This window comes from Rhipicephalus microplus, chromosome 1, assembly GCF_043290135.1.
Source record: "Rhipicephalus microplus isolate Deutch F79 chromosome 1, USDA_Rmic, whole genome shotgun sequence".
NCBI classification, from domain to species: Eukaryota; Metazoa; Arthropoda; class Arachnida; order Ixodida; family Ixodidae; genus Rhipicephalus; species Rhipicephalus microplus.
In genome coordinates this window covers 208808437-208836388 of record NC_134700.1, presented here as the reverse complement: position 1 = coordinate 208836388, position 27952 = coordinate 208808437, and the positions used below count along the sequence as shown (strand labels likewise).

At 46.1% G+C, this 27952-nt stretch overlaps 1 protein-coding gene across 1 annotated transcript; it reads right to left on the bottom strand.

Moving 5' to 3' along the window:
* Positions 1–23935: 23935 nt before the first annotated feature.
* Positions 23936–27626, bottom strand: LOC142769204 (uncharacterized). The gene is made up of 2 exons (XM_075872229.1): positions 27275–27626; positions 23936–25260 (listed from the first exon to the last, which is right to left on the bottom strand). Exons 1-2 carry the CDS (start codon positions 27338–27340, stop codon positions 25015–25017), a joined length of 312 nt encoding a protein of 103 aa, XP_075728344.1. The 5' UTR covers positions 27341–27626; the 3' UTR covers positions 23936–25014.
* Between the last annotated feature and the right edge of the window lie 326 nt (positions 27627–27952).

Below are 27952 nucleotides of genomic sequence, written 5' to 3'. Positions count from 1 at the left end.
ATGAGCAGTCACACATGAAGTAAATAAGGTGTGTAAATCAGTGGCCAGATGGTGTACTTCAGCTCTTGCAAATAAGAGCTTCGTGTCAGGAGCAGAAGCTTCGTGTGTATCTTTATTTAGTTTTTCACTACGTCGCTCTACATATGTCTAACATACGTGTATCTGCATAATTATGATTATTAATAACCCCCAGAAAACTATTGTACCATGGTCCACAACCGAAGGAGAACAAAAAATATTTAAGCACTACAATTTCCCTTTATAATAAAGGCGCAAACCCAGCCAGCACGCCTGCATGTTAAAGCTTTTCTAGGAAGTGAACGTGCACTGTTTTCTAATTATGTCGTGAAAGGGCGGGCATAATCTTGTTACGAATTTCTTTTAGGTTCGGTCTACACAGCATGAACCATACGTTTGGTCATTGCATCAAACCACATAATTTGTGGGATACATCATCCTTTTCGACGATGTGTTCTATTCGAGGAAACACGATGTAGCCTGAACAAATGTAGTGCTTATCAGGAATACTCACTAACTCAAGCACACACCCTCCGAACCCCCCCCCCCCCCCCCACACACACACAAAGCGTTAACTGCGCCGCACTAGAAAGGAGAATGCACAGACTCCGCCGGCTACCATCGGACTAATTTTCGGGAAGCTGTATCGCAAAAGAAAAGGGAAACACTGTAAAGCGAGAGCACCAGAAGCTCTTAATATAATCAGAGGGCAGTCAAAACATGCAAGTTTATTACAAATATCGAATAAATGCACGTTCCAACTTTTACGAGCGGTCATCGGTGAGGAGCTTCTGCAGGTAAAGCTTCCATTGAAGATGCCTGTGGCGCCATCTCTCCTATGTGACGCCAAGTGCGTCAGAGTAGCGGCGCAGTAAGCCCACTGCCCTCTTCTAGTTCACTGTAGTCGAGGTGAGCGTTGTCGGGCATTCAGGTCCACACTCCATTCTTCCGGGTTGAATTTTGTGGCAGGTAGATCCGTGCCACTCACCTTGTACGCCATTGCGTTGCCGAATGAACTGGAGCACGCCCGTCGAAGCGCGAGCCCGACGCCGGTGCCGGTGGGCTAACGGGGCGGCGTTCCCCTGCTCAGCAAGAGTTGAGGTTTGGAAAGCTCCTCAAGAACGAAGAGGTTGAGGCACTCACCAGCAGCGTCGGCAACTTGCTGAAGTTCAAGAGAGACCACTGTTGGCACCAAAAAAGCAGTATTGGTTTAAGAAAAACTTCGTAGAATACGGAGCCCATACGAGGCACACCTAAAGCCCCTTGCTTGGCCCCCTAGCGGAAGTCTAATGAATTCAGTCTAACCGCGATTAGTGATTTTCTAGTCACGTATGGTACAGTCGCGTTTTGTGAGATCAGTCACGGGACTTTGTCCTACGTAACCTCTCTGTTCTGGATGCAAATTAACGCGACTTGAGAGGGACGCCCACACGAAAGACACCGTCGAGAGTGTGATTTCAGCAGCGTGGTTTTTTGTCTATACTTCTCGTTCGTGTGTGTGTGTGTGTCATGTGTGATCGCATAAATTAATTTCTCGCCATTTTTTGTGTGAATCAAAGAGTTTATTTGCGCAGGTCATGGGCGAAAAATTGCAGCAATAACGAAAATATATGTTAATTACCATCCATATAGATCTCTGGTTTTCACTGTGCGAAATAACTCATTGTAACTTATTCGGCCATATGGAACTGCATGGATTCCAAAGAGGTATCTAGGGTTTGCAGCACACACTTGGTTAGAAACGTACTGTGACATCACCCCTCGCCCATCATTTGTGCTTCTATGCAGTCTACGCGAGAATAGATAGAGAGAAAGCACCTGACTCCCTCATGCTGTCAAAACTACAAGGACAGTATTGCCATGAGATGAGATTCTTGCAGTTGGTACTTGCAGCCAATGCTAACTGTAACTTCGCCTGGATCATCTGGCAGTGGCGTACATCAGGTGCTGAAAATTTGCACTTGAGAGAGAGAAATAATGTTTATTTAAACATCCGGTGTGTAGGAAGTCCCCGGCCTTGCAGGGCGCGGATGTTCCCTACCTTAAGATTACGGCTATTAGAGTCCGATAATCTCGGAGCCTAGACCTCGAGGATGTTGTGCTCCGGCCAGGCGACAATTACTCGGATGCCTCCGCGCCCGTTAGACGGGTCGTCGGCTCCTTTTCTCCGTTGCTTCGCCATTTGCACTTGACGATGTTCTTCTGTAATTACTAAGAAACATGCTTGACGCTCATAGCCTTCCCGTTCCATGTCACTCTTAATGTCCCATGTGACATGAGCGGCTTCTTTTTTTTTGTCGTGATATATCCTGTTGGTTTCTCTTGTAATAATAATAATAATAATAATAATAATAATAATTGATTTGTGGTGCTTAACATCCCAAAACCACGCTATGATTATGAGAGACGCCGTAGTGGAGGGCTCCGGAAATTTTGACCACCTGCGGTTTTTTAACGTGCACCCAAATCTGAGCACACGGGCCTACAACATTTCCGCCTCCATCGGAAATGCAGCCGCCGCAGCCGGGATTCGATCCCGCGACCTGCGGGTCAGCAGCCGAATACCTTAGCCACTAGACCACCGCGGCGGGGCTGCGGTTATTATGCTATTAGTGGTTATTATAATAATAATAACAATAAGAATAATACGGGCACCTTCTATAACTAGGTAAATAACATAACCATAAAGAATGGGACCTAAACAATATTTAAATGTCTGGAAAAGTTAATCAGTCTGTGAATTCCTTATGTTGTATCTTGCCAGCTCAGTCCCAAGTGAGATGTTTTTTATTCACAGTGGTGTTGTAACGGCACCTGGAGATCACTTTTCGACCATTTGGAGAGTTTAAGGTTCTTGATAATTTGAAATGACAGCATTGTGAGAAAGTCTCTTCAACATGCTGTCGCCTCGGAAAGTGCAGTTTCAATAGTTTTTAAGAGTAATAGGTGGTATTGTATACTTCCTATGTATTGCAATTTTTTTTAAGAATTACATGTACAGACCTTTTCAAAGAAGTGAAGGATCACCTCCTTCCTGGACGCGAAAACGAAAACCGATGTCACAGCCTCGGCAGTGCATTTTTAAGAGGTCGCAAATGTCAACAGCCCAGAAAGCCATATATGACAGCATACTCTAAGACGGCTTTTATGTTTAGTTTTTTTTGTGTGCGTTCTCGTAATTCGAAATTCCGATATTCGCACAGTGTTATAGAGGAGAGATGCCAGGCATATGCTAAGCACCCTCTCATCCAATGCGCACCTCTCAGAAACCCAGCATACATGGATATGTTTTTTTTTTCATGCTTCTCATTTCTGCGCTTTCTGCGTGACTTTCGGTGCAGCGGTGCCACGCTGCAACCGTCCAATAATCTGCGTAGTGTTCAAAATGACCTGGCTAGAAGCGTTTCAGCATGGCTGCTTTCAGTCTCGCGCCTACGTGGGTTGACTACTTGGCCTTGCCACCTCAACAAGTCAACAAAAAAATGGCAGCATATCCACGGAGTGAATGATGGAGAGTGGGGCGAAGCATTCGTCGGTCCATGCGTCCGTCTGTGTGACCGTCCATGCGTTTGTTCGTGCGCCCGTCCCTGCGTTCGTTCATGCATCCGCCCCTGCGTCCGTTCATGCGTCCATCCATGCATCTGTCTGTGTGTCCGTTCGTCCATCTATTCAACACTCCAAGTCCCACCATCTCGCATCTTTTTTATCATATATTCCCTATATAGAAGCACCGCCATTCAGTGGACATTCCAAGGACTAAACGACAGGTGGCACACTGTCACGGACGGCTATTTTTGGCGACACCGCGTCACGGCAATTAACGGGCGCCGTACTCCCCGACTGACCGGGAGAAACGGCGGCACATGAAAGGGAACCGATAAGTGCAAAATGGGGTGCTCTCTTTAGAACGTCGCCGCCGACGTTTGATCCTTTTGTAACTGCGGCGGCGTCTGCAAGGTCGTAGATGGCCACGGTATACCCCGAAAAAGGATTAGACTACGAGACGCCACCACGGCTGAGAGCTAAGTGGTTGACCGTTCCCACGGAAAAAAGCGTGGGAAACGCTCTGGCGGCCAAGCCGTATGACAACAACCCGACAGGTTGTCACTCTCGCTAGTTGAGGTCCCTCTCCCCATTAAAAAGGGGGTGGGGTCAAAATATTTTTGGGGCGGAGTTTCCCATCAATTAAACGTGCATGATTAGACCCAGGTAGAGGTCTCTTGTCCTCAAGGAAGAGAGCGAGGAGACACGAGGGGGATTTAAGCGCGGGATTTTGCCCTGCTAGGCAGACTAGTCGCTGACCAAGATGGTGTAGAAACAGATCAACAAGCATCTCTTCTAGAAGTTTTTAGCGTGGCTCTGTATCGGCTGGCCACCTAAACTTAGCCGTTCGTCTAGTTGTGACGCGATATTAACGTCTGCAACGTAGACAGCGGGACTTCGCCTCGAGTTAGCTTAACCTGCTCGAAGTCACCTGCAAGCACTAGCCTCCCGGAGCCAGCAGCGTTGCAACACCGCCGACATCGCAGTCGTGCCAGAACTCTCTTCGACTTCTCGCTTCCGATCGTCGGGGACGCAACGCTGCCGGTCATCACACGTATTCCTTCACCTGTTTATATCTTCGAACTTTCTCCTCCGTCGTTCTATTCTTGTTAGTTTGTGTAGTTTGTAATAGTTCTCTCTCGTAAGCTGATTTTATTGTTTCTGTTATATATTTCTTTAATTGTATCAAGTGTCGTTGTATTTTGTTAGTTGTATAGAAGTGTTGTATTAGATCCCGTGTGCTGCCATATCACTATAGTAAAGTTTGTTTTGTTTTCTCACGTCTCTGATCTCTTCACTGTCTCTGCTTGCGTACGGAACGAACCAACCTGCTGTCATTCCCGTCGCCGACTTCGCGCTGGCGACGCTAGAGTGGCAGCTTGTAACAAAACTGGCGTCCGCGACAGGACGTTCCGTACAAGAGTAAGACAGTGAGGGGTGAACGAGAACCGTGCGGACAGCGTGGTGATAAAGCCGCACAGTTGAAGCGGTTGCATCCGGCAATGATCGCGCTGTTTTTATAGTGGCATTATAGTGACAGTTGCAGTATGGAGCGTATGAATTTTGATAAGTGGATCGCGTACGGTAAACAGTTAGACCTCGAGGGCGCCGAACTGAGACAATGGATTAAGGAGCAGCAGGAACTGGCGCAGGCCAGAGAAGAGCGGGCACGAGCCCGGGAGAAAAGGGAAAAAGAAAGGGAGAGAGAACGCGAAGAAAGGGCGAAAGAACGAGAAGCGGCAAGGGATGAAAGGGAGAGAGAGCGCAAAGAAAGGGCGAAAGAACGAGAAGCGGCAAACGAAGCGGCAAGGGAAGCTGGAGAACGGGAAGTGCAGTTACTGCAATTAAAGATTCGCCTCAGTGAGGGTAGCAGGGTTAGCCGATCCAGCAGTGAGCACGGCGATGCCGGCGAGAAACTGTCATTTGAGCGAGACACATGGTGTCAAGGTCTACTCACAGTTCTGCCTTGCGAGGCAAGTGAAGCTGTTGCGCGACTCAGTCAGCAGAACGCGAACAACGAGGTAGTTAAGGCAGAGATGCTCCGGATATTCGGAACGTCTGTCTGGACAAAAGAAGAGCAGCTCAGACAAGAGTCTGAAAGAAAGCGCGAAACAGAAAGACAACAGTCTGAAAGCGAGGCGCGTCGGAAAGCGATGAACGTTAAAGTGTGGCAGGAAGTGCTAGAGATCGCGCCAGAAAAGGGCCCGCGTATTCTAGAAGGCATCAAGGTAGAGTATGCTGAGAACGAGGCCTTGGCCGGTCTGGAGGTAGAGACGATGTCGAAAGACGCTCCTTGCGTGGATGAGGAGAGTGCCAGCAGCCCTAATGGGCCCAGTAAGATGCTGGAAACCTCCTTCGTGCCTCAAGAGTACGTTTCGACGTCGTCAAATGTAGGCATGATTAGCACAGTGGCGAATCAGAGAGAGGACGCGACGCTTCAGGAATGCAGCGACGCCATCGGAGAGGGCCCAGTTAATGGTTTCATCAGCATTAACAAAGATAATTTGGCCCGGCAGTCCGTCGTGACACCGAGTTCAAAATGTTTGGGCGTGGGGCAAAATGTAGCACATGCTCCAACGAGCTTCCCAACCACTCAGTTCCCGACGCGACATGATGATGGCATTGAGAGAAAAGAGGCAAGCAAACATCGCCGAAAAAGAAAGAAGCGAAAGCGTTCGGCACTGCCTAAGCCTAGGACTAGTCCCACCCCGTCGCCAGAAAGACGAAGGGGTAGGCATTCAATCAGTTTTAGGAAACGTCAATGGTGGCGTTCAGCCTGGCACAAGCGGCGAGCCAGCTTTGTAGGAGGAAAGGGAGGTGCATCACCCAAACGAAAGGCGCATTTTAGTTCGACAACTTCAGGAAGGCGACCTTGTCCGAAGGGTCAACGTCGAAAGATCACAAAAGCTACAAACCGCGTCGGCGCGAACACAAAGGGACAGTGGCCCCAGTTTTTCCCCTGTTTCTGGCGTCCCTTTCAAATTCCTGAGGGGAACAGGCCAAAGTGGAAAATGAGGTGTGACGGCAGTGCACTGCTTAAAGTTTGTGCATTTTGTATCCTCTAGCGTGTTCGAAAAAACCGCCGGGACCGCGACCCCATCGGGTGCGATTCAGGCGAATATATTGTAGAAAAGGGGGCACGGTCAGTTGAGTAGCTGTTGCACGCTGTTGCGAAGCCACCTCCGAAATCCCACCGCTGACCTCCACTGTTGCGAAAGACGGGCCGATCCCGCCGAAGCCACCACTGTTGCGAAAGACGGCAACGCCAACACGGCCCCGAAGGCGCCACTGCTTTCAACTCCGACGGGAAGGTCACCAGCCGTTTGGTAGCGTATGTTGCTCAGCTCGCGACTGCTTCTGCGCAGAGCTGATAAGACGAGCGGACGAGACGACGGTGAGTTAAACAAGGTTTATGTACAGCATATATACAGAGGCGTTACAATTTCGGCACTGGGGCCGACAGAGACTCGAAGAGCCGAGCTCTCCTCTCTAACACATCGGTCAGCTTTTCGCCTAAAACCGCCGACTCACACACATGTCGGCTCTCCGACACGGGGCCTCCTCTCCCATAGGACCGCCGATCGCGACGCGCCGCAGGGCTTCTTTTATTTACACCGGGTCCAACCAAAATGTCCAATCAGAAGCGCCGCTGGTCGTCAGGGCAGATTCCTCCAATGGGGTCGCCGCGCCATGCGTCAGACCACCAGACACGAGGACGCCGGCTCGCTGTCACGTGCGCCGCTGACTCAATGCACGTGGGCCAGAGAGGCGCCGCGCGTGTTCACGCCGTTGAGATGTTCGCGTCCGGGCGGACTGCGGGCTGGCCTTGACCCAGATTGCCTTTTTCAGAGGCACGGACGTTTGACGAGGACTCGCTGGCATAACAGCACCCCCGCCGCCAGACAATGCACCGGAAAGACGAGCTGCTTCCACGGGGCTCGGATGTCAGGTGCGCTCGTTCGCCAGGTCCCTCCAGGTTCGCCGCCAGGGCCATGGGGAGAATACAGCTCCAGACTGTTCCGGGAATACAGCCCATTCTTGACGACGGATCCCAGCTCCACTGGCTTGTCGCCACAACTTGTCGACCAGCTTCACTCGTCTCTTCTGACCATCTTCGGCTTCAGCACTTGTCGATGGTTCTGCAACTTGCTAAGAACGGTTCGGCAACAAACAACACACGACACAAGCAAGTGCCCTCAGTCACCCGACAGAACACCAGACAAAGTATAGTACAACATATACCTATCTACGTGTCTATCGGAATTTTGTTCCCTCTACATCAAGAGGCACATGTGGGACACAAGACTCTTAAAATGACAATTCAAGATTTTTTTTCCGTACAACAACGTAACGAATTAGAATACAACATAAAGTTGGCTCCTTGAGCTCACTCTGGACGAGAGCGCTCAGCTAAGGTCGTGATGAGGTCAAAATTTTGCCCCGAATCGCCAGCGAGAAACCGAAAGGTTGAGAAGTTACTAGCTGGAACGCACTGCTCAATGCACCTGCATTAGCGTTTACCTTTCCTTTATTTTTTTTTTGATAGCGAACGTCAAAGTTGCGCTGTGGAGCAACATGCTCCACCTCAGTAACCGGCCACTTTTAGGCGACGATACCTATGCGGCACCAAGAGCGGCTCACACTTTCGACGTTGCACAGGGGAACAACGATACGGCTTGCTACGGATTGACTCCTCACCGCTTAGCTCGATATCGTGTTCGATCACCCTCGTGTTTCCGGGGCGGTCCGAAAACACGTCTCCAAACTCGGAACCAATCTTTCTCAGGTCCTCTTTCTCAGGTCCTCCTTCACTTAAGCTAGGCTCCAGGTTCAACTGTTCCCAGATTACTTCCGATTTCCTTTCGATTATCTCACTAGAACTAAAAATTTCTGCTTCCTCTTCCTCCGAAGCACTTAAAAGTAAATTTACGACTGCTTTCAAGTTACGGTGATAAACTTTGTTCGGCCGCCTTCCTAATTTAAATTCACCATTGGTATCAGAAAGCTTCGATACTACTTTTGCGGGCCCTTCCCAATCAACCTCAAGCTTGTTCCTTTTGGATGGCTGCAGCAGCATTACCTGATTATCAACTTCAAAAGCGCGCTTCTTCACCGATTCCTCGTAGTGCTCCTTCGACAGCACTTTTGCCGCGTTTTTCTGGCTTTCCACTAGCGCTTCAATTTGGCTTTCCACTAGCGCTTCAATCGAGAGATCCTCACGCTGCTCTCGAATGAGCGTCTCTCGATCAACTCTCGGCAGCTCGCTCCAACTTTCCGCTACAGGCGAGAGCGTTGCAACCCTCTCGCTCTGACTCAATGGCGCCATGTCGTCTCCCCCCACGCATACCGCGCTGGCCGTTTCCGCGACGGGCCGTTCGCGTGACTGCTCACATGACTCATGCGGAAAATTTCCTTTCTGGGGTTCCGTCGACCCGCCGACAAGGTCACTTGAGAGTTCACCGCATTGAACCAGATCAAGCTGCCGCGATAGCTTCCGCGCTTGCGATCGCGTGAGGGCCATGCACGCAAAGTTGGGGAAGAACGATTTGCCCTGCTCTTTGAGAAGCTGCTCTGAGTTGTTGGAGAAAAGATAAGGAAAACGATCATTTAGCGCGGCAGACACAGCCGCTTCAGTGCGAAGCTTACCGAACGGGCCTTCAATGACAACCGTGGCGATTGGTAAGCGAACACTGTGCTCCTCGGCGACTTGCCTGATCCACGCGCATTCTCCTGTGAAGTCATCCGGAGACACCAATGAAGGATGGACAACGTCCATGGTTGCCGCTGAGTCTCTAAGTGCTCGGCACGTTTTCTCATTCACCCTAATTTCTTGGAGATACGGCTCCAACAACCGCATGTTTTTTTCTGATTCTCGGATTGTTGCGAAGGCAAACTTTTCCTGACAGTTTCTCGCGATGTGCCCTCCCTTTTTGCAGTTGTAGCAGATTAGCGGCTTCCGTTTGTTTTCCGATTCAAATGCCTGTGTGGTAGAAACCTCACTCGATTTCTCCGCTTCCTTTTGCCCTTCCCCTACAGTGTCATTCGTAAGAGACGGTCCTTCTTGAAATTACGGTGCGGAACGGGTTTCCGTTGATCAGGTTTCCTTGAAAAGCCCTCTTTCCTTTCATCCTTTTCAACGCGCACTGCCCTGCTATGCAACTTTCGGCGAGTATAATACTCCTCAGCTAACTCAGCTGCCTTGTTTAACCGTACTTCCCCAAGTCTGTCCTGCAGCCAAAGTCTGACATTATCCTCGATGCAGCGGTAGAATTGCTCCAATGCAACGCATTCCACCACTTTATCGCGGTCGTCATACACACCTTCGCCCTTGAGCCATTCAATCAAATCGGCTTTAAGACGAAACGCGAAGTCAACGTGTGACTCATTCCCCTTTTCAGCATACCGGAACGTTTGCCTGAAAGCCTCGGGTGACAACTTATAACGTCTTAAGAGCACTTCTTTAACCTCGTCATAGCTCTCAAACGCTTCTCTCGACAAGCAAGTTATCGCGTCGGACACTTCGCCGGGAAGAAGAGCTAACAGGTTCCGCGCCCAAAGAGACCGCTCCAAAGCGTTTCGCTCACAGACGTGTTCAAACTTGACGAGATACTTCGCCATGTCCTCGCCTACTACGAACGGTGGCAGTTGGTCACGAATTCTAAAACCGCTGACCTGAATCGTCGGAGAAGCTACGCTAGGCGCCTGTGAACACTGTAGGATTGCCAATTCTAGTCGTTTCATCTCAAGGCGCTCCTGTCTCTCGGCCTCCTCGCGCTCGCGACGTTCACGCCTTTCAGCTTCCTCGCGCTCGCGACGTTCACGCCTTTCAGCTTCCTCACGTTCGCGAGCTTCGCGCCTTTCAGCTTCTTCGCGAGCTTCGCGCCTTTCAGCTTCTTCGCGAGCTTCTACTTCTCGCCTTTCAGCCTCCTCACGGCGTGCTTTAATATCCACCCAGGCCTCATCGACTTCCTCAGCCGACACTCCCTCATCCTTCATGATCTCAAGGATCGCTTGCTTTCGTTTCGCACGGCCCAAAGTAATGCCGAGTTCCTCACAAATTTCGATGAGTTCCTTCACCTTAAGGTTCTCCATCGTTCACATTAGCCTCTTGCTGTTTGCCCCTGTTAACAATTTACTTGCCGTACCCACTATAAGTCAACTAGCAAGACGCGCAAGCAATTTTTCACTCTCCCGTGTTTACCCCCTCCGCATTAACTTTGGTTTCAAAGCACTTCGACTTTGCTTGAAACGATCAAAGCTCACTCTAATGCTTCACACAGCCCTTCTCTAAACTACTACAACCTGAGCTAGAGTAGTCTGGTGAACTGAGGGGAAAACATCAGGCACTCACCGCATCGATGTCGCTGACGCCGGCCGATCCCGCAGCTGCCAACCACTGTTGCGAAGCCACCTCCGAAATCCCACCGCTGACCTCCACTGTTGCGAAAGACGGGCCGATCCCGCTGTAGCCACCACTGTTGCGAAAGACGGCGACGCCAACACGGCCCCGAAGGCGCCACTGCTTTCAACTCCGACGGGAAGGTCACCAGCCGTTTGGTAGCGTATGTTGCTCAGCTCGCGACTGCTTCTGCGCAGAGCTGATAAGACGAGCGGACGAGACGACGGTGAGTTAAACAAGGTTTATGTACAGCATATATACAGAGGCGTTACAATTTCGGCACTGGGGCCGACAGAGACTCGAAGAGCCGAGCTCTCCTCTCTAACACATCGGTCAGCTTTTCGCCTAAAACCGCCGACTCACACACATGTCGGCTCTCCGACATGGGGCCTCCTCTCCCATAGGACCGCCGATCGCGACGCGCCGCAGGGCTTCTTTTATTTACACCGGGTCCAACCAAAATGTCCAATCAGAAGCGCCGCTGGTCGTCAGGGCAGATTCCTCCAATGGGGTCGCCGCGCCATGCGTCAGACCACCAGACACGAGGACGCCGGCTCGCTGTCACGTGCGCCGCTGACTCAATGCACGTGGGCCAGAGAGGCGCCGCGCGTGTTCACGCCGTTGAGATGTTCGCGTCCGGGCGGACTGCGGGCTGGCCTTGACCCAGATTGCCTTTTTCAGAGGCACGGACGTTTGACGAGGACTCGCTGGCATAACAACGCGCGTACTAAGTATAATTATTCAGGGCAACATTGGAGACTCATGTTTGAGTCGTTTTTTGTACAGGTTACAAGATTTGATGTAAAGTTTTCAAAAGGAAAACCGCCGAGCCAAAAGCTGAAAGTTAGCATCGAATTAGTTTAATCATGAGTGCGAAAATTTGCATAAGGTAAAAACCAGGAAAATGTGTCATTTTTTTAGTTGTTTCAAAGGTTTAGTGTGGCATCGTATGCCTCCACTGCCATGGGGATGTGGCATGAATGAGCATTTGAGGAAGATGTTAGCATAAAGCGAATGATTTCGTAAATTGATTAAGATTGGCGTGACCCGGTACAGTTGTCGTTGCGCGCATTGAGAATTGAGGTCTATGAGCATGTTATTTTTTTTCCTTCCGTCGATTGTGTTCTGTTTGTATGTACGTATTTCATTGGATAAGAAGTGTATTTTGAGTTATTTTCTTTTAGCTTGGTGCATTGGTTGTTTTACTTGTTGTAATGCACATTGAAAGATTGCCCTACAGTAAAGGAGCGCACCTGTTCCGTTTTGTTTCGTAGTATACATTCGTGCAGTGTATTCTGTATTGATGGCTGCCGTACACGGCTATTTCCTCTTCTTGGTTGTATGGCGCATTGATATTGTTGCGTGTAAATGAAGCTGGTACTCTAACAATTGTTTGTTTTTCCTTTTGTTGTTACTTTGATGCACTCTGCCTATGTAGTTTGTGTATGAGAGGGACAGTCCTCATGCCTCGCTTGTTGGTGGTGTTTTGTTCCTTGTTGTCGAAAAAAATTCCCCTCCGTGTGAACAAATGTTATGAATAACATTCTGAAAGTGGGGGGCAATGTCACGGACGGCTATTTTTGGCGACACCGCGTCACGGCAATTAACGGGCGCCGTACTCCCCGACTGACCGGGAGAAACGGCGGCACATGAAAGGGAACCGATAAGTGCAAAATGGGGTGCTCTCTTTAGAACGTCGCCGCCGACGTTTGATCCTTTTGTAACTGCGGCGGCGTCTGCAAGGTCGTAGATGGCCACGGTATACCCCGAAAAAGGATTAGACTACGAGACGCCACGGCTGAGAGCTAAGTGGTTGACCGTTCCCACGGAAAAAAGCGTGGGAAACGCTCTGGCGGCCAAGCCGTATGACAACAACCCGACAGGTTGTCACTCTCGCTAGTTGAGGTCCCTCTCCCCATTAAAAAGGGGGTGGGGTCAAAATATTTTTGGGGCGGAGTTTTCCATCAATTAAACGTGCATGATTGGACCCAGGTAGAGGTCTCTTGTCCTCAAGGAAGAGAGCGAGGAGACACGAGGGGGATTTAAGCGCGGGATTTTGCCCTGCTAGGCAGACTAGTCGCTGACCAAGATGGTGTAGAAACAGATCAACAAGCATCTCTTCTAGAAGTTTTTAGCGTGGCTCTGTATCGGCTGGCCACCTAAACTTCGCCATTCGTCTAGTTGTGACGCGATATTAACGTCTGCAACGTAGACATCGGGACTTCGCCTCGAGTTAGCTTAACCTGCTCGAAGTCACCTGCAAGCACTAGCCTCCCGGAGCCACCAGCGTTGCAACACCGCCGACATCGCAGTCGTGCCAGAACTCTCTTCGACTTCTCGCTTCCGATCGTCGGGGACGCAACGCTGCCGGTCATCACACGTATGCCTTCACCTGTTTATATCTTCGAACTTTCTCCTCCGTCGTTCTATTCTTGTTAGTTTGTGTAGTTTGTAATAGTTCTCTCTCGTAAGTTGATTTTATTGTTTCTGTTATATATTTCTTTAATTGTATCAAGTGTCGTTGTATTTTGTTAGTTGTATAGAAGTGTTGTATTAGATCCCGTGTGCTGCCATATCACTATAGTAAAGTTTGTTTTGTTTTCTCACGTCTCTGATCTCTTCACTGTCTCTGCTTGCGTACGGAACGAACCAACCTGCTGTCATTCCCGTCGCCGACTTCGCGCTGGCGACGCTAGAGTGGCAGCTTGTAACACACACGCACACTTTCTTACGGCTTGCGCTTCGGGTCTACTTCTCACCTTCAACCACCTTGAGTTCACGGTATATACTAGTTCACTGTATTCATAGCACTACGGCCCAACGCTCGCTAAACCTTTCTAAAACCAAGGAGGTTACGCCCAGCGAGTATAACGTAGCAACCTTTTCCTGTCAGATAGTGCTCAATGCACATGCCAGTGGCTGTTAATGTGAAATGAGAGACAGGAGTGTTCAGCTTTTAATTTCTTACGGCTTGCGCTTCGTATCTGCTTCCCAGCTTTAACCACCTCCAATTCATTCATGGTATATACTAGTTCATTGTATTCATGGCCTTGTGGCTCAACGCTCGCTAAACCTTTCTAAAACTAAAGAGGTTACACCCAGCGAGTATAATGTAGCAACCCTTTGTTGTCCGATAGTGCTCAATGTTCATGCCAATGGCTGCTAATGGGAATCGCAGCGTGCGCGTTGACTAAAAGCCGAATGCTCCTGTCTCTCATTCCCCAATAGCAGCCATTGGCATGTACATTGAGCACTATTTTTTATTGTTAAACATCGCACAGAAGAAATCTCTCACCGGCACCACCTTGGAGGTCAAATGTTATACCTATTTCGGGTATGTGCCACTGGTGGTTACGTACTACGAGGGACGCCCAAGCCACGCTATAAGGAGCTTCGCCCCTAAAAAGAACTGAATGGCCTGTCAATCATTTGTACGTCTTATGCGATGTATATATGCTTTCTACGCTGTAAGTTCCTCCTACCTACTCCGGGCGATTCCCATGTTAGATTTTCTCTCTCTCAGAAGGGGCGCACATGAACGGGGGAGGGGCAGGGAGCGACACCCCCCTTCCTCCCTCTCTCTTTTAATACCTTGTCGCTGCACTACGTTCTGACAGAGAGTTCCGAATGAGCGAGGGGGCGCTACGAAGAGACTCCCCCGTGCCCTCTGCTTATGGAGAACTCTGCGCACACCTATGTCCTTTTTGACCGTTGGCTCATCGGCCAAACCGCATCATGATTTCAAGAGCCTATTCATGAGCAACACAGCGTCATCAACCAACGTATCGATGGGTGCGAGTTGCGTATAAATTACTGAAGACTTAGTTACTTCTTTTTTTCTGGCGGTCTCTATGTGACTTGCATCCGCCGGATTGGCGTCAGTCAAGGAAAAGTGCAGATAAATTTCGTAGAGGCTAATGCTATTCATTGCCTCATCGGCCCTCGTGTTGAGAAAGTTGCCCTGATCGCGCAACCCTGCTCACGTTCACTTTTGATCCCGCGAATGTCGCTAGCACGTGTGACCGGCGTCTCTACCAAGTGTAGGGCTGCGCCACTTTTCGTTGACGTAATACAGTTTAAAGGAGAAAGCAAGCGCATTTCAAGGTGAACTGGTGTGCGCAAAATAAAGACAAGGACGCCGGAAAAATGGGGGCCCCGCCGTGGTGGTCTATAGTGGCAAAGGTTTACTCGGCTGCTGAGCCGCAGGTCGCGGGATCGAATCCAGGCTGCGGCGGTTGCATTTTAAACGGTGGCGAAAATGCTGTAGGCTCTTGCTCAGATGGCGTCTCGCATCATATGGTGGTTTAGACACGTTACCCCCCTCCTATCAATAAGTCAATCAATCAGAAAAGATTTGACAGGGACATCAGTACAGGAGAGGACGCACAGCAGTTTACCTTGAAATGTGAACCACCTCGCGCAGCTGCAAGTTTTACTGGCAGTAAGCGCATGCAGTAAGGTAAAAGCGAAAGGACAGGCGCATAGCTCTCGATGTGAACGCACTGCTACAATTACGCAAGGATGATGTCATTGGCTTCGCTGCACTCGAAATTACGTCATACGTGAACCAAGCATACCCGTGCTTCAAAAATAAAGTAGACATACGAGTATACACGCATCTCCTGAAATCAATTCTGCATGCCAACAGGCGGCCGTCGAGCCCTAAAGCAACGAGGAAAGAAAGCTGTGTATAGCGGGACACGAATCATTATTGCGTACAGCTGCTCCGCCCCTTTTAGAAGTTCGTAAACACTGCGGACTTTCTTTTAGCCTGTCGAAACCAAAAGCGGCAAAAATTAGCATTCCACCGGACTAGTTGTTTGGCGCGGAGTTGGAAATTAAATTCTTTTACGAAGGCATAGCGTGCAGTTGACGAAAAAAAATTGAAAAGGCTCTTAAGAAACGGCGATTTTCATTTCCTAAGGTTTACCTAAGCTAAGTGCTCAGGAAAACAAAACCTATTATGCGAAAACGAAATATAAGCTAATAATAATGTAGCATACACCACAGCTACAATCACGAAGGCCATGGGCGTTCTCAAACCATGTATGGGTCAGGAATCCCGCGAAACCACTGCATTCTCAACAGCTTTTGATTCGTGGTCTCGCATATTTAGGGGCCAAGCTCCTTAAGCCGTGGGTTTGTCCCTCCTAGCTCGTCGTGGTTCGTGACCGCCTAGTTCGATGACTCACTGAGTTGGTGCGGATGGGCGGACAGACAGACAGATGGACGGACTCACGGAAGGACGGAAGAAAGAATGAACGGACGGACGCTTCACCGCACTCATCATCATTCACTCCGTGGATATGCTGTGAGCTTTTTCACAGTTAATCGCATTTTTCATGCATTATGTAGCCACTGGAATTGTTCGTGTAGTATGTTGCCATCACTTGCTGTTATGCGAGACAATGTTGTGGAAAAGAATGCTGATAAACTAGATTGGGCCCTTTCTCTCTCTCTCTCTCTCTCTCTCTCTATATATATATATATATATATATATATATATATATATATATATATATATATGCCCGCAGGAGAAAGCATGTTCTACAGCGACCAATCAAAAAATAAAGTGTTTTCCACCAGCGGGTGAAGCCTCGTCCTCAGTTATAAAGGAAGAGTATAAGTGTGGTTTTCCGCCAGTGGATGAAGACATGATTTGCAGTAGCAGCGCATCAGCGGCCGATGTGTTTCTGGCGAATAACTTCTGTTATTCAAGTGTGGTGAGCTGACGATGCGAAAGTTTCCTGGAAGAGAGGCCTCGTCAGTGGGACGACAGCCGGTGCTGGACTATGAGTGAGTGTTTCCTTGAAGAGAAGCATTCAAGCATTGTTCCAAGAGCTTTCGTCTGCTTTCGTTCGACGAACATTCTAGTCCATAAGTGTGGTCGGGTACAGTTAGTGCATGAGATTGCATGCATTGTTGCGCGTGTTGTTGTTTGTGGCCATGTTTTGAGTGTCTCGGAGTACCTTGAGAGTTGTGCTTGATGAGTGCCGAGTTCGCATAGTTGTGTGTTGTTTTTTTCTGCCTTATCTGTTAGTAAATTTGTTTGGTTTTTGTTATCAACTCTCGACTTTGCCTCGTTCTTTCAACCACAGCCGACGTTTGCTGGTGCTCCAAAAGGACCAACACTGAATTGTCCGCCCTTTCGTGGTGCGGGACGGGGGGGGGATACGTCAGCCCTTGGAATTTAGCCCGGCGATTGCCTCACTATTTAGCGGGACTACACTGTAAACCAAATTACACCCATATAGGTGTTTTATAGTGTCTATAACTCACACCCCAACACCCCACGAAATGGGTGTATCAAGCAGGACTACACCTATTACCGTGGGCGGATTTCCGAATTTACACCCTATTGCACAAACATTTTTTGGGGTGTAAAAGCAAATGTACACCCAAGTGGCCTTAAGGGAGTGAGGGTGTAAAAGCGAATGTACACCCAAATAATCTTAAGGGCGTAAGGGTGTAATATTGCTGACACCCTAACACCCTTAAAAACAAAAGTAGTGTAAGGGTGTAATTCTCCCAGACAGCAAAAAGGGTGTGGGGGTGTTCATGCTGAATAATGCCCCAACACCCATGCGAAAAATACCATGATTCGAGTGTTACCCCTTTCCAGTAGGCCCCTGTGGAAGCACGTGAAAGCTTACCCTTTACCATTCATGTGCAGATGTCTTATTGTAGTGGCTCCTGCCACAGTGTGGTAATCCTGGCCCTAGCACAGCTTTTATGGTGCATATATGAAGCACGGCATATAAGGCTCTCACATATAACATGTAATCCTAGCTGAATGCGAAGGCATCACTCAAAATGAGCTGTCACACATAACAGAACGTTCACAAAGTCATGCAATAGTGCAAAATGAAATCAAGCTTTATTTTATTAGACACAGAGCACATACAAGCTTCAGAGACAAATTGTACCTTAATCAAAAGCCTTTGTCTAGTATGCAGAACAGAATGCCACTTGCTACAAAAGACCGAAAATAAGACATCAATGGTACGGCATGGAGCTCTAACTACCGATGCATGCATATCAAAGTACAACAGAAGAGCCTTTATTTGCACTTAAAAAAGAAGAACTAATTTTAACACGCTTCAATGCAGCACAAAAGCACAGTGCAGTGAAGCATACAAACAGCAAGAAGAGTAGTGCAATGTAGCAGCCTTATTCCTCCAATATACTGAAATAATATATCAATGCACACTACAATTGCCTCATTGATACGCCACAGTTTGCATGTGTTGTGGCATGCCTTATGCATATTATGCAAGGCTAGTGATATTCTAATGAATGTAATTACAAAACAGTCTTAAGATGGCATTTTCATTTCACAATAACCCTTGTGTGTTCAGAGATTCATAATACTGGAGAAACAATAATACAGGAGTGAAAACAATAGGCAAACTTACAATAGCTTAACAGTGTCACTAGATATTAACCATGCAGAATAATTGATTTAAAGATGTAAAATACCAAGCGCATCACATGTCTCCCTGAAACAATACAACATCAAAGAACATAAAATGGACACACAAAAGCAGGGTGAAAGAGTAACCACTTACAGCTAGCAGAGGTGGAGCAGCCAAGCTATCATCTGGAGCAATATTTTGGAGCATCATATCTTGCTTTTCCAGGGAGAAAATTTGAATTTGGAGCAGGTTTCAGGAAAAACAAACGTAGCATTTTTGAGCCTGATTTTCAATATTTACACCATTGATTGATATGTGCACTTTAGCGTCCCAAAACCACCATACAATTATGAGAAACGTCGTAGTGGAGGATCTGGAAATTTCGACCACCAGGGGTTCTTTAACATGCACCCAAATCTGAGCACACGGGCCCACAGCGTTTCTGCCTCCATCGGAAGTGCAGCCACCGCAGCCGTGATTTGATCCCGCGACCTGGGGGTCAGCAGCCTAGTACCATAGCCCCTAGACCACCGCGGTGGGGCTCTAAATTTACAGTAGTACAACAAATTAGACTGAATCACACAAAAGGAAAAATATATGTAGAACTCATTTGACATCTGCTAATTCATTCAAAATATACGAGCGCAGCTATTTCAATAAAACACTCTTGAACTGTCCCACAGTGCAAACAATGCTAACCTCCCTATTTACGAACGCTCCTCGACTTGAATCTCGTCCTTATTTGAACAAGCTGAGCACAGCACCACCGCTTGTCTAAATATGATGCTGCGTTTCTCGAGAATCGCTGCAGATTATCATTGATATTGGGTGACTTACTCTGCCTAGAGACTGCGCTGGAATCAATTTTCTCAAGTCAAGGCGAAGCATTTAGTGAAGGGACGTTGTAAAATACGGGGGTAAAACCCACAGTAGTATTTGCCGAGCTTGTCAAACTGTTTGACAGGCGACCCGGAAATTCCAGATATTCGTAAAGGAGGAGCTCAAGGGGGTGGCAAAAAGAAAAAAGTCGCATACGATTTTCCTTATTGTCGCTTAAGGCTGCAAAAACCTCATAAATTACTCTGAAAGACGGCCAGCACTCATACTAGTACCCGTTATTGTATGGCATCTGCATGACAGAGTAATATAGGGAAAAAATATTTTGTGCCCTGTGACAGCGAGTATTAGTAGCCACTTCCAAATCATAAAACACTTTTCCGCAGAGCGAAAGCGTACTCTGGCTAAATCGACTTAAAAAGTGTTATGGACGTCATAGAAAAGGGGGGAGAACTTTCTTTTAAACCGTTCTACTCTTTTCTTTTGCAGTGAGGTTAGAATATAGTCATTTAAAAGTTATAATTGCGGTTGGCACATCTGTATTAGATTAGATGATGATGAACCCGCCTCGATTGTTTAGTTGCCAAGGTACTCAGCTGCAGTTTTCATGCAGGCGAAAATGCTGTAGGCCCATTTGCTTAGATTTGGGTGCACAAGAACCCCAGGTGGCCGAAATTTCTGGAGCTCTCCCCTAAGGCCTCTCATAATCAAATGGTGGCTTTAGGACATTAAACTGCACACATCAAACAATTGGATGGTGATGCACAAGCCTATGTTGAATAATGGATTTTATGTTTCTTGATAAAATTAACAATACTGAGAAATAATTGAAGCTGGTTGGGCATTTCATAATGGTTTTGTGCAAAATTAGGAAATTGTATCCAATTGACACAATTGGCGCGCCTGCTGTTCTCTTGAACATGCAAATAGAACACGAAAATAGCATGTAATATTGTGCTACAGACATTAAACATGTGCTGTAAATAGACATGAATGCCTGAATTGAATAGTCAATTTTGCGAGGAAACGACCACACAAAGAAAACACATGGGCAGGATGGGTGCTCACTAGCAGCTGTTTGTAGCATATATTCATAATATAGCATATATTCATACACACAACCTTAAAAAGGTGACGAGTCGGCATGAAGTACTGATGGAGTTCATGCGCCTAACAAACTAGCAAAGTTGCGCCGGTGCATCGCTGGAAATCATCCTGAGCAGCTGAAAGGCTGTAAAAAGAAGCATGCGTGGCCATTCACGAAGTCTGCCACTGAAGTGGTTTACAAAATACCCCTATCGTGCAGAAAGAGACATGTTAGCCAGACGACGAGGCGCTGCGTCAATGATCAAGCGAGGGAACATGCCCTTACGGCAAAGAATAATGACGGTGCCTGTTCAAGAGCGCATGTCACTTCATGTGTATTCACACCAAGAGCAATTTCGAAGGGCTTTCACAAAAGAAACGGGGTATCAATTGCGTTAGCAAAACTTCACTCATCTTGTATGAGCTGGAAGCACGGTATCTAGCGATCATGTGTCCTATAGCGTGATTAGGTAAGGGACGGCCCAAGTAGGTTGCACATGCGTTGAAGAAAAGTGGATTTATATCAGCCTGTTTCCTCAATAAACAATTGCAAATGAGTGCCCATCCCGTTTATGTGTTTCTCTGTGTGGTCATCATTTTGGCGCAAGATTGACTAATGTTTATTGCAAACATGCACCAACTATCCCAACAGTGAGTTCTACTAGATATGAACGGCACTGCTGCACATGTAAACAACAACAGCACGTGCAGCCGCCTTATAACTGTGAAAAAAAGCAGCGTTATACAGTGCCTCAGAGGAGGCACTTTCAATATATTTCTTGGTAAATGAAGGGCTTATTAAGCATAGGATCTTTTTCTGTGCTCATGACATGCTGTTAGGGTGATTTCATGCCAAACGCCCAGCCATTTTGGCAACCATCTCAAGTGCATTAGAAAAATATTGTGCTGATTAACTGTATTGAAAGTACTGAAACGGTAGGATATTTCGAAGAGAAAAAATGTTCGGCCACGTGGTTGCCTTCGGAACTTTCCGGAATGTCATTTGGGTGTTTGTGAAAAAATTTATTTTAAAAGTACGTTCTATAGCAAACTTGGCCTACATGTTGAGTTAAGGTTCTTGTGTAAGGTGTTTGAAGCTCAGTAATATTATTGCAATTACACTTGCACATATGCTTCCAAGAATTAATCCAAAATGTGTTATGTTTGCAATTTTTTTATTGCAATACTGCAGTTTGTATGAATATCTGAGTAATGAATACTTACTCCACGCAATGTATATTTTGAGAAAAAAAATATTTGAGACCTCTCAAGCTGGTGAACTTTATAAAAAAAAATCATAAATTTTACAAAATCGTAATTTTTGTCCATATTGAGATGCGATTTACGCCATGTGGTGGCTCGACTAAAAATTACCTTTACACATAAATTGAAAGCAAATAAACAGTTATTTTCATGTACCATCATTATATTTTTTTGTTTTAAGGAAGAAAATATTTTTTTATCACTCTATTGGTGCCTATCTTCCCATTTGGTCATACGACAGCTGCCGCCTTGAAATTCCCTATTTTCATCAATGGGGAAAGTTGAAAACTTATTTTCTTCCTTAAAACAAAAAAATGTAATGATAACAATTGGCATATGAAAATACCCTTTTTCTTTCCTTCGATTTAGGTTTGAAGGTCATATTTATTTGGACCACTCGACAGTGCAAATCGTGTATCAATATAGACAAAAATGACGATTCTGCAAAACTTGTAATTCTTTTCTCGTAATGTTTAGCAGCTTAAGAGGTCTCAATATTATTTCATCAAAATATACCTTTTGTGTAGTTAGTACTCATTACTTAGACATTTATAGAAAGTGCAGTACCACAATAGAAAAATTCAAATATAAGACATTTTGGCTAAGTTCTTGAAGGCATGGTAGACAAAGAAATTGCTTAATAGCGCAAACAACAAGAAGGGAAAGAAGAGACGAGAACAGAGCCGTGAACAAATAACCAAAGTTTATTGCAAACCAACTGCAATATATAGAAAACAATCTGCGCATATCCACGCATCATAAACATAATCACACATACATGCACCGTACGGCCTACCTTATCAACAACCGTTCATACAAATGGACCTCAGATAACTAACTTCACAGCAGTTAAGAAAAGTTGAGGGTACGCTAACACAGGAAGCACCAAGTTGTTGAATATAGAAGGCTTCACTAATCTAATGCTCGCGCCAAATTTTACATCCCCCGTGATGAAACACTTGTCAAGAATTGGCTGACAACAAGACTTATTACAATGGTCTGCCAAGTGGCTGGGAAAGAAACCTTTTAGAGAGTTAGCGTGCTCCCTCAACCGATCATTCATGCATCGCCCTGTTTGGCCAATGTCCACAACTAAATAATATCTTGTAGAGAATCGCTAAAACACATTCAACATGGCACATAGCGTGTTTCTTAGAGCATGCTTCTTTCTTAGGCCCTTCGCTGTCGACCCTGCGACATAGGCCAGTGAGCTTGTCGCGTGCGCAGAACGCAACTCTTACACCTATTTTTCCAGCGACCTTCTTTAGCCTATGAGAAACTTCGTGTATCTAGGGAATAACAGCCTTGCTAGAATGAGGCTTGTTGAGTTTGCTGTTGCTTAGTGTCTTATCAGGCAATCTTAGTGACGTTTCGAGAGTCTTGGCAATAGAAGTCAGCAGGGGATTAAAAAAGCCTGCTTGTTGAAGGCGGTGAACTTAGAGCGAGAAACTGCACTCTATGTGGCGGTGACAAGAGCCAGTTAGAATTGCCTTTAGGCAGGAAAAAGCGATGCTTCACTTGACTAGCTTAGAATGGGTGGACGTAAAAAAAACGCTTTTCCTTCAGCAAGGTTTGTACCTCCATTATACGTGGTCAACCAAAAAAAGCATTTTCAGGTCTAGACATCGTAACTTGTCGTCATGAATTAAACTCCGACTTTAATTACAGTTGATTCATTTCACGCCAAAAAAAGTCAAATATCTCACCGATGCAGATGTGCGCATTGGCTCATGTTTAGTACCGGTTCTTTGTGACCTTTTACTCGCGCGGTATGAAAGAAGCCTCATGGCTAACTTTGACCACACGAGTACAGTTAAAGTGTTTGGCTACGTTGACGACATTTTAGTGTTTTTCCGCATCGATCAATCTGACCCTCGGTGAACCACCCATGAGATATTTGACGTTTTCGGACGTGAAATGAAGAAACTAGAAATAACGTCGGAGTTTATTTATGACGACAACCTACGATGTCTAGAATTAGAAATGCTTTTTTTTGTTGATCATGTATGTTGGCGGTACGAGCCATGCTCAAGAAAGAACCCCCTTTTTACGTCCACCCATTCTAAGCTAGTCAAGTGAAGCATCGCTTTTTCCTGCCTAAAGGCAATTTTAACTGGCTGTTGTCACCGCCACATAGAGTGCAGTTTCTCGCTCTAAGTTCACCGCCTTCAACAAGCAGGCTTTTTTAATCCCCTGCTAACTTCTATTGCCAAGACTCTCGAAACGTCACTAAGATTGCCTGATAAGACACTAAGCAACAGCTAACTCAACAAGCCTCATTCTAGAGAGGCTGTTATTCCCTACGTACACGAAGTTTTCCAAAGTCTAAAGAAGGTCACTGGCAAAATAGGTGTAAGAGGTGCGTTCTGCGCACGCGACAAGCTCGCTGGCCTATGTCGCATGGTCAACAGCGAAGGGCCTAAGAAAGAAGCATGCACTAAGAAACACGCTATGTGCCATGTTGAATGTGCTTTAGCAATTCTCTACAAGATATTATTTAGTTGTGGACATTGGCCAAACAGGGCGATGCATGAATGATCGGTTGAGGGAGCACGCTAACTCTCTAAAAGGTTCTCTTCCTAGCCACTTGGCAGACCATTGTAAGAAGTCTTGTTGTCAGCCAATTCTTGAAAAGTGTTTGATCATGGGGGGATATAAAAATCAACGCGATCACGAAATTAGTGAAGCCTTCCACATTCAGCAACTCGTGCTTACTGTGTTAGCGTACCCTCAATTTCTCTTAACTGCTGTGAAGTTAGTTATCTTGGGTCCACTTATACGACCGGTTGTTGATAATGTAGGCTGTATGGTGCATGTATGCGCGATTCTGCTTATAGTGCATGGTTATGCGCAGATTCTTTTTTCTATATATTGCAGTTGGTTTGCAATAAACTTTGGTTGTTTGTTCAGGGCTCAGCTCGTCTCTTCTCTCCCTTCTTGTCGTTTGCACTGTTAAGCACTTTCTTTGTCTACCATACAGCACCAACCAGTCGTATCAAGCACTTTGTTAGTCTTGGAGGTGTATGTACCGGTGAAATCGCACTAATATTACTGCGCTTCAAACACTTTACACATGAACTTGTACTTAACATGTAGACAAATTTTGGTATAGAAGCAAGGAGCAGTATTTTTAAAATAAAATTTTGCACAAACAAGAATAAAACAACATTCCGGTAAGTTCATAAGGCAACTACGCAACCAAAAACTTTTTCTTTCGAAAATATTTTACAGTTTCACTGTTTTCAATGCAGTAAATCATCACAATTTGTTTCGAATAGATTTGAGATGGTCGCTAAAATAGCTGGGATGTTTGGTGTGGAATGACCCATTAGTGAATCAGCCTTTTAACCTGGAGACATCAAGGCCATCTCCAGTTTATCATACAACTCTAACATTATGCATAGTACACAGTTTTCTACATGCACTGCTGTTAATCTGATGGCAAACTGGTACTCATATTGGAAAAATAAATAGGTATATAGGACACATAGCTTGAGATGAAGCCTTTTCCATCAGAGGAATGTTCCTAAAATGTAGAAGATATTTGGTGCACTCTATGAGTAGCGTCCACCGCTGCTGCAACCCTTTGAGTGAGGCCGTGAGCTCGGAACAGCTGTTTTCAGGATGTGATGAAGAGTGCACTGCATCGTCAGCACCCAGTCCATCGTAGAAGATGTAGTGTGGTTTCCTTTCAACATTCTGCATGTAAGAGATGCACAACATTCAACTAAGCATTTAAAAAATACTGTGAACAATCAGAACCTCATTATGATGTGTCATATAATAAAAAACTCCAGCTTCCCCACTTTCAGCTTTACCACTATTTACTTTCACGTTTACAAGCATCTGTGCACATTAGTGTATGAATGCAAGTGCCATGTTTGAGTCTACACCATGGTGGTGCTGAAAAAGTGCTTCTCTCTTGAATCATGCACCTACCAAGAAGTTTGAAATATACTGGGATGCTCAAATTTCAGCCTTTATACCAAGTTTTCTTGCTTAGCTAGAACACCCTAACCACTAGGCCACTACAATGGGTGATACAAAAAATTATATAAACCCATTCAGAAAAAAAAGTTGCAATATTTATCATTTATTTGAAGGATCGTTTTGTAGACATGTACAGCACAGATGTACAATCTACTGTGTAAAACTAGAGTAAAACATCGAGCAAGCCCCAATCTGAAAAAATCAACAGCACTTATAAAATGACAACTGCTGCTGGAAACACAGCACTGTGTATTTGTGGAAGCTAACCTCTAAATTTCGTCTCCAGTTACATAAATTTGGTGTACTGGATAATTTTATAATATATTTTTCACGAGTTGCTTATTGGTCAACAAAATAACTTTAGGCCACGAGTAAAACGAACTACTCTCAAAAATCAATAAGACGTGCTAATCTTATTCTTCAAGTGCATGCATAAGCAGCTCATTTGCAGTTGAATTTTTTTAATTCATAAAAACAGCCATGCAACAGATAATGTATCACAAGTAAGTTAAATATATGCTCATTAAGCTCTGAACTGCTGGACTATAATATAATAAAAAAATGCACGACTTATTGGAGAAGTAGCTAACAGGAATATATGCATGGAGAGCTTATTAGTTGGATCAGTGTGTTTACATTCGTAAGGATGAAACCTGCACAGAAAAAAAGCATGCAACATACAAGAGCTGTTAGGTCTGCCTGCTTTCATTTACAGCCACCTGTGTCGCCACCCTCATTTTGTTTTTCGCGAGCGTGTTCTTTAGTGGCTAACTATGCCTACACCATTATCATCTGTGCTGTATCAGTCTAACTGAAAGATTTCTGTAGATGTTTGTTGGTACACTTTGGCAAAGCTTTCATATGTAACCACAGCGCCAACACGCTACACCAAAATATACAGAAATATTCTATTCTACAATATTCGATGTGCCGCACTGCAACGGTGCAAAAATGCAAAAAAATGTGTGCAATTGAGTGCGGCTGTTCAATCCTTTATTAAAGCAGATCAATATTTCTATATCCTGATTATCTACGATATAGTAGTATAAATATAAACAAACCTAACAAGGCATAAAAAGCGCAAATTGCTGACCGAACAAGGTACATAATAAATTCTTTGGTTAGCTGCACGATATTTACAAAACACATGCCACGCCGCTGCAAAGCGTAGACACCAAAGGGTTATTGATACAAATTTTAAGTATTTGAATTGTTGCTTTAAATAGCGTATTTACTCGCATTAAAAACGCACCACTATCTTCAGTCACTGAAATCTAGATTTTTTTCTCCCGCGTATTAAACGCGCCCCATTTGTCCACTGCAGTGCCGCTAACTGACAACTGGCGCCTCTTTTACCGTTGATCTGCTTCGTTATTATTATTATTATTATTATTATTATTATGCCATTTTTTTTTCGCCCACCTCGGCTCGCTCAGTCCCCCCCCCCCCCCCGCCTACCTTGTTTTCTCACCCGCTGCCGAATGCCGTAAGGTTTATCTGCGCGGGGCACATCCCCCCCGTTTTCTTTAACCATGCGCCAAAGCAAGGTTCACGAACACTGCGACTGTTGAGACATCGCAGCTGATAAGCACAGAGCGAGCGACGGTCACGACGGCGCCAAGAGAGGGTCGCTTCCTGCAATTACGAGTATCGCGGGCACATCGGGCGTTGGCAGGCAGGCACGCACTTCTGCACTTCGTTGTTTGCATGCATGAAAGCTTACCTTTTCAGCAATAGCACGAAATCCAAAAGCGTTCTCCATGTAGCTCCCTGCGTACACTCCGCTCATTGCTTGATCGGAAACACTCTGCTTGCGGCGTGCACAAGCTTCAACGAAAGCCGTTGACAGAGGACTCACACTCCGCCGCACTGAAGTTGTTCTGTACTTGCCGACGCGCCACAGATTGCAGTGACTCGTACTGCATCTACTGTAAGCGTGAGTTGAACCGCGCAAGCCGTATAAGTACACATCCTGGACAAAGCAAGTGAATAGTAAAATAATAAACCACCGTCAGCGTACAGCAAACACGCACACGACATGTTACCACCCAATTCAAGGTCTGCCTGTTGACGATGGCGATGCGCAGTTGCCCCGAGACTTCAAAACCGAAACCGAAAGTGATAGCAGTACCATTTTATGATATAATTTCCAAGCTATGTGAAGCCTCCAACATATAGTGTAATATTTTATGCTTCACAACATATTTATTTGCTAGCAGAGCTTCGAAGTCGTTTTTTTTTTGCCACTGACGTGTGCAGGCGGCAAATGCGTAGCCTTCGTAATGCACATTTTTCTTTTCCCAAGTGAGGCGTGATTGTGGCGTTGTTTCGACATTTTGTAGTCAAAATTTGTTACTTGTGCAATATAGATATAAATAAAAAGTTAGTGAAGGGCGGCGGG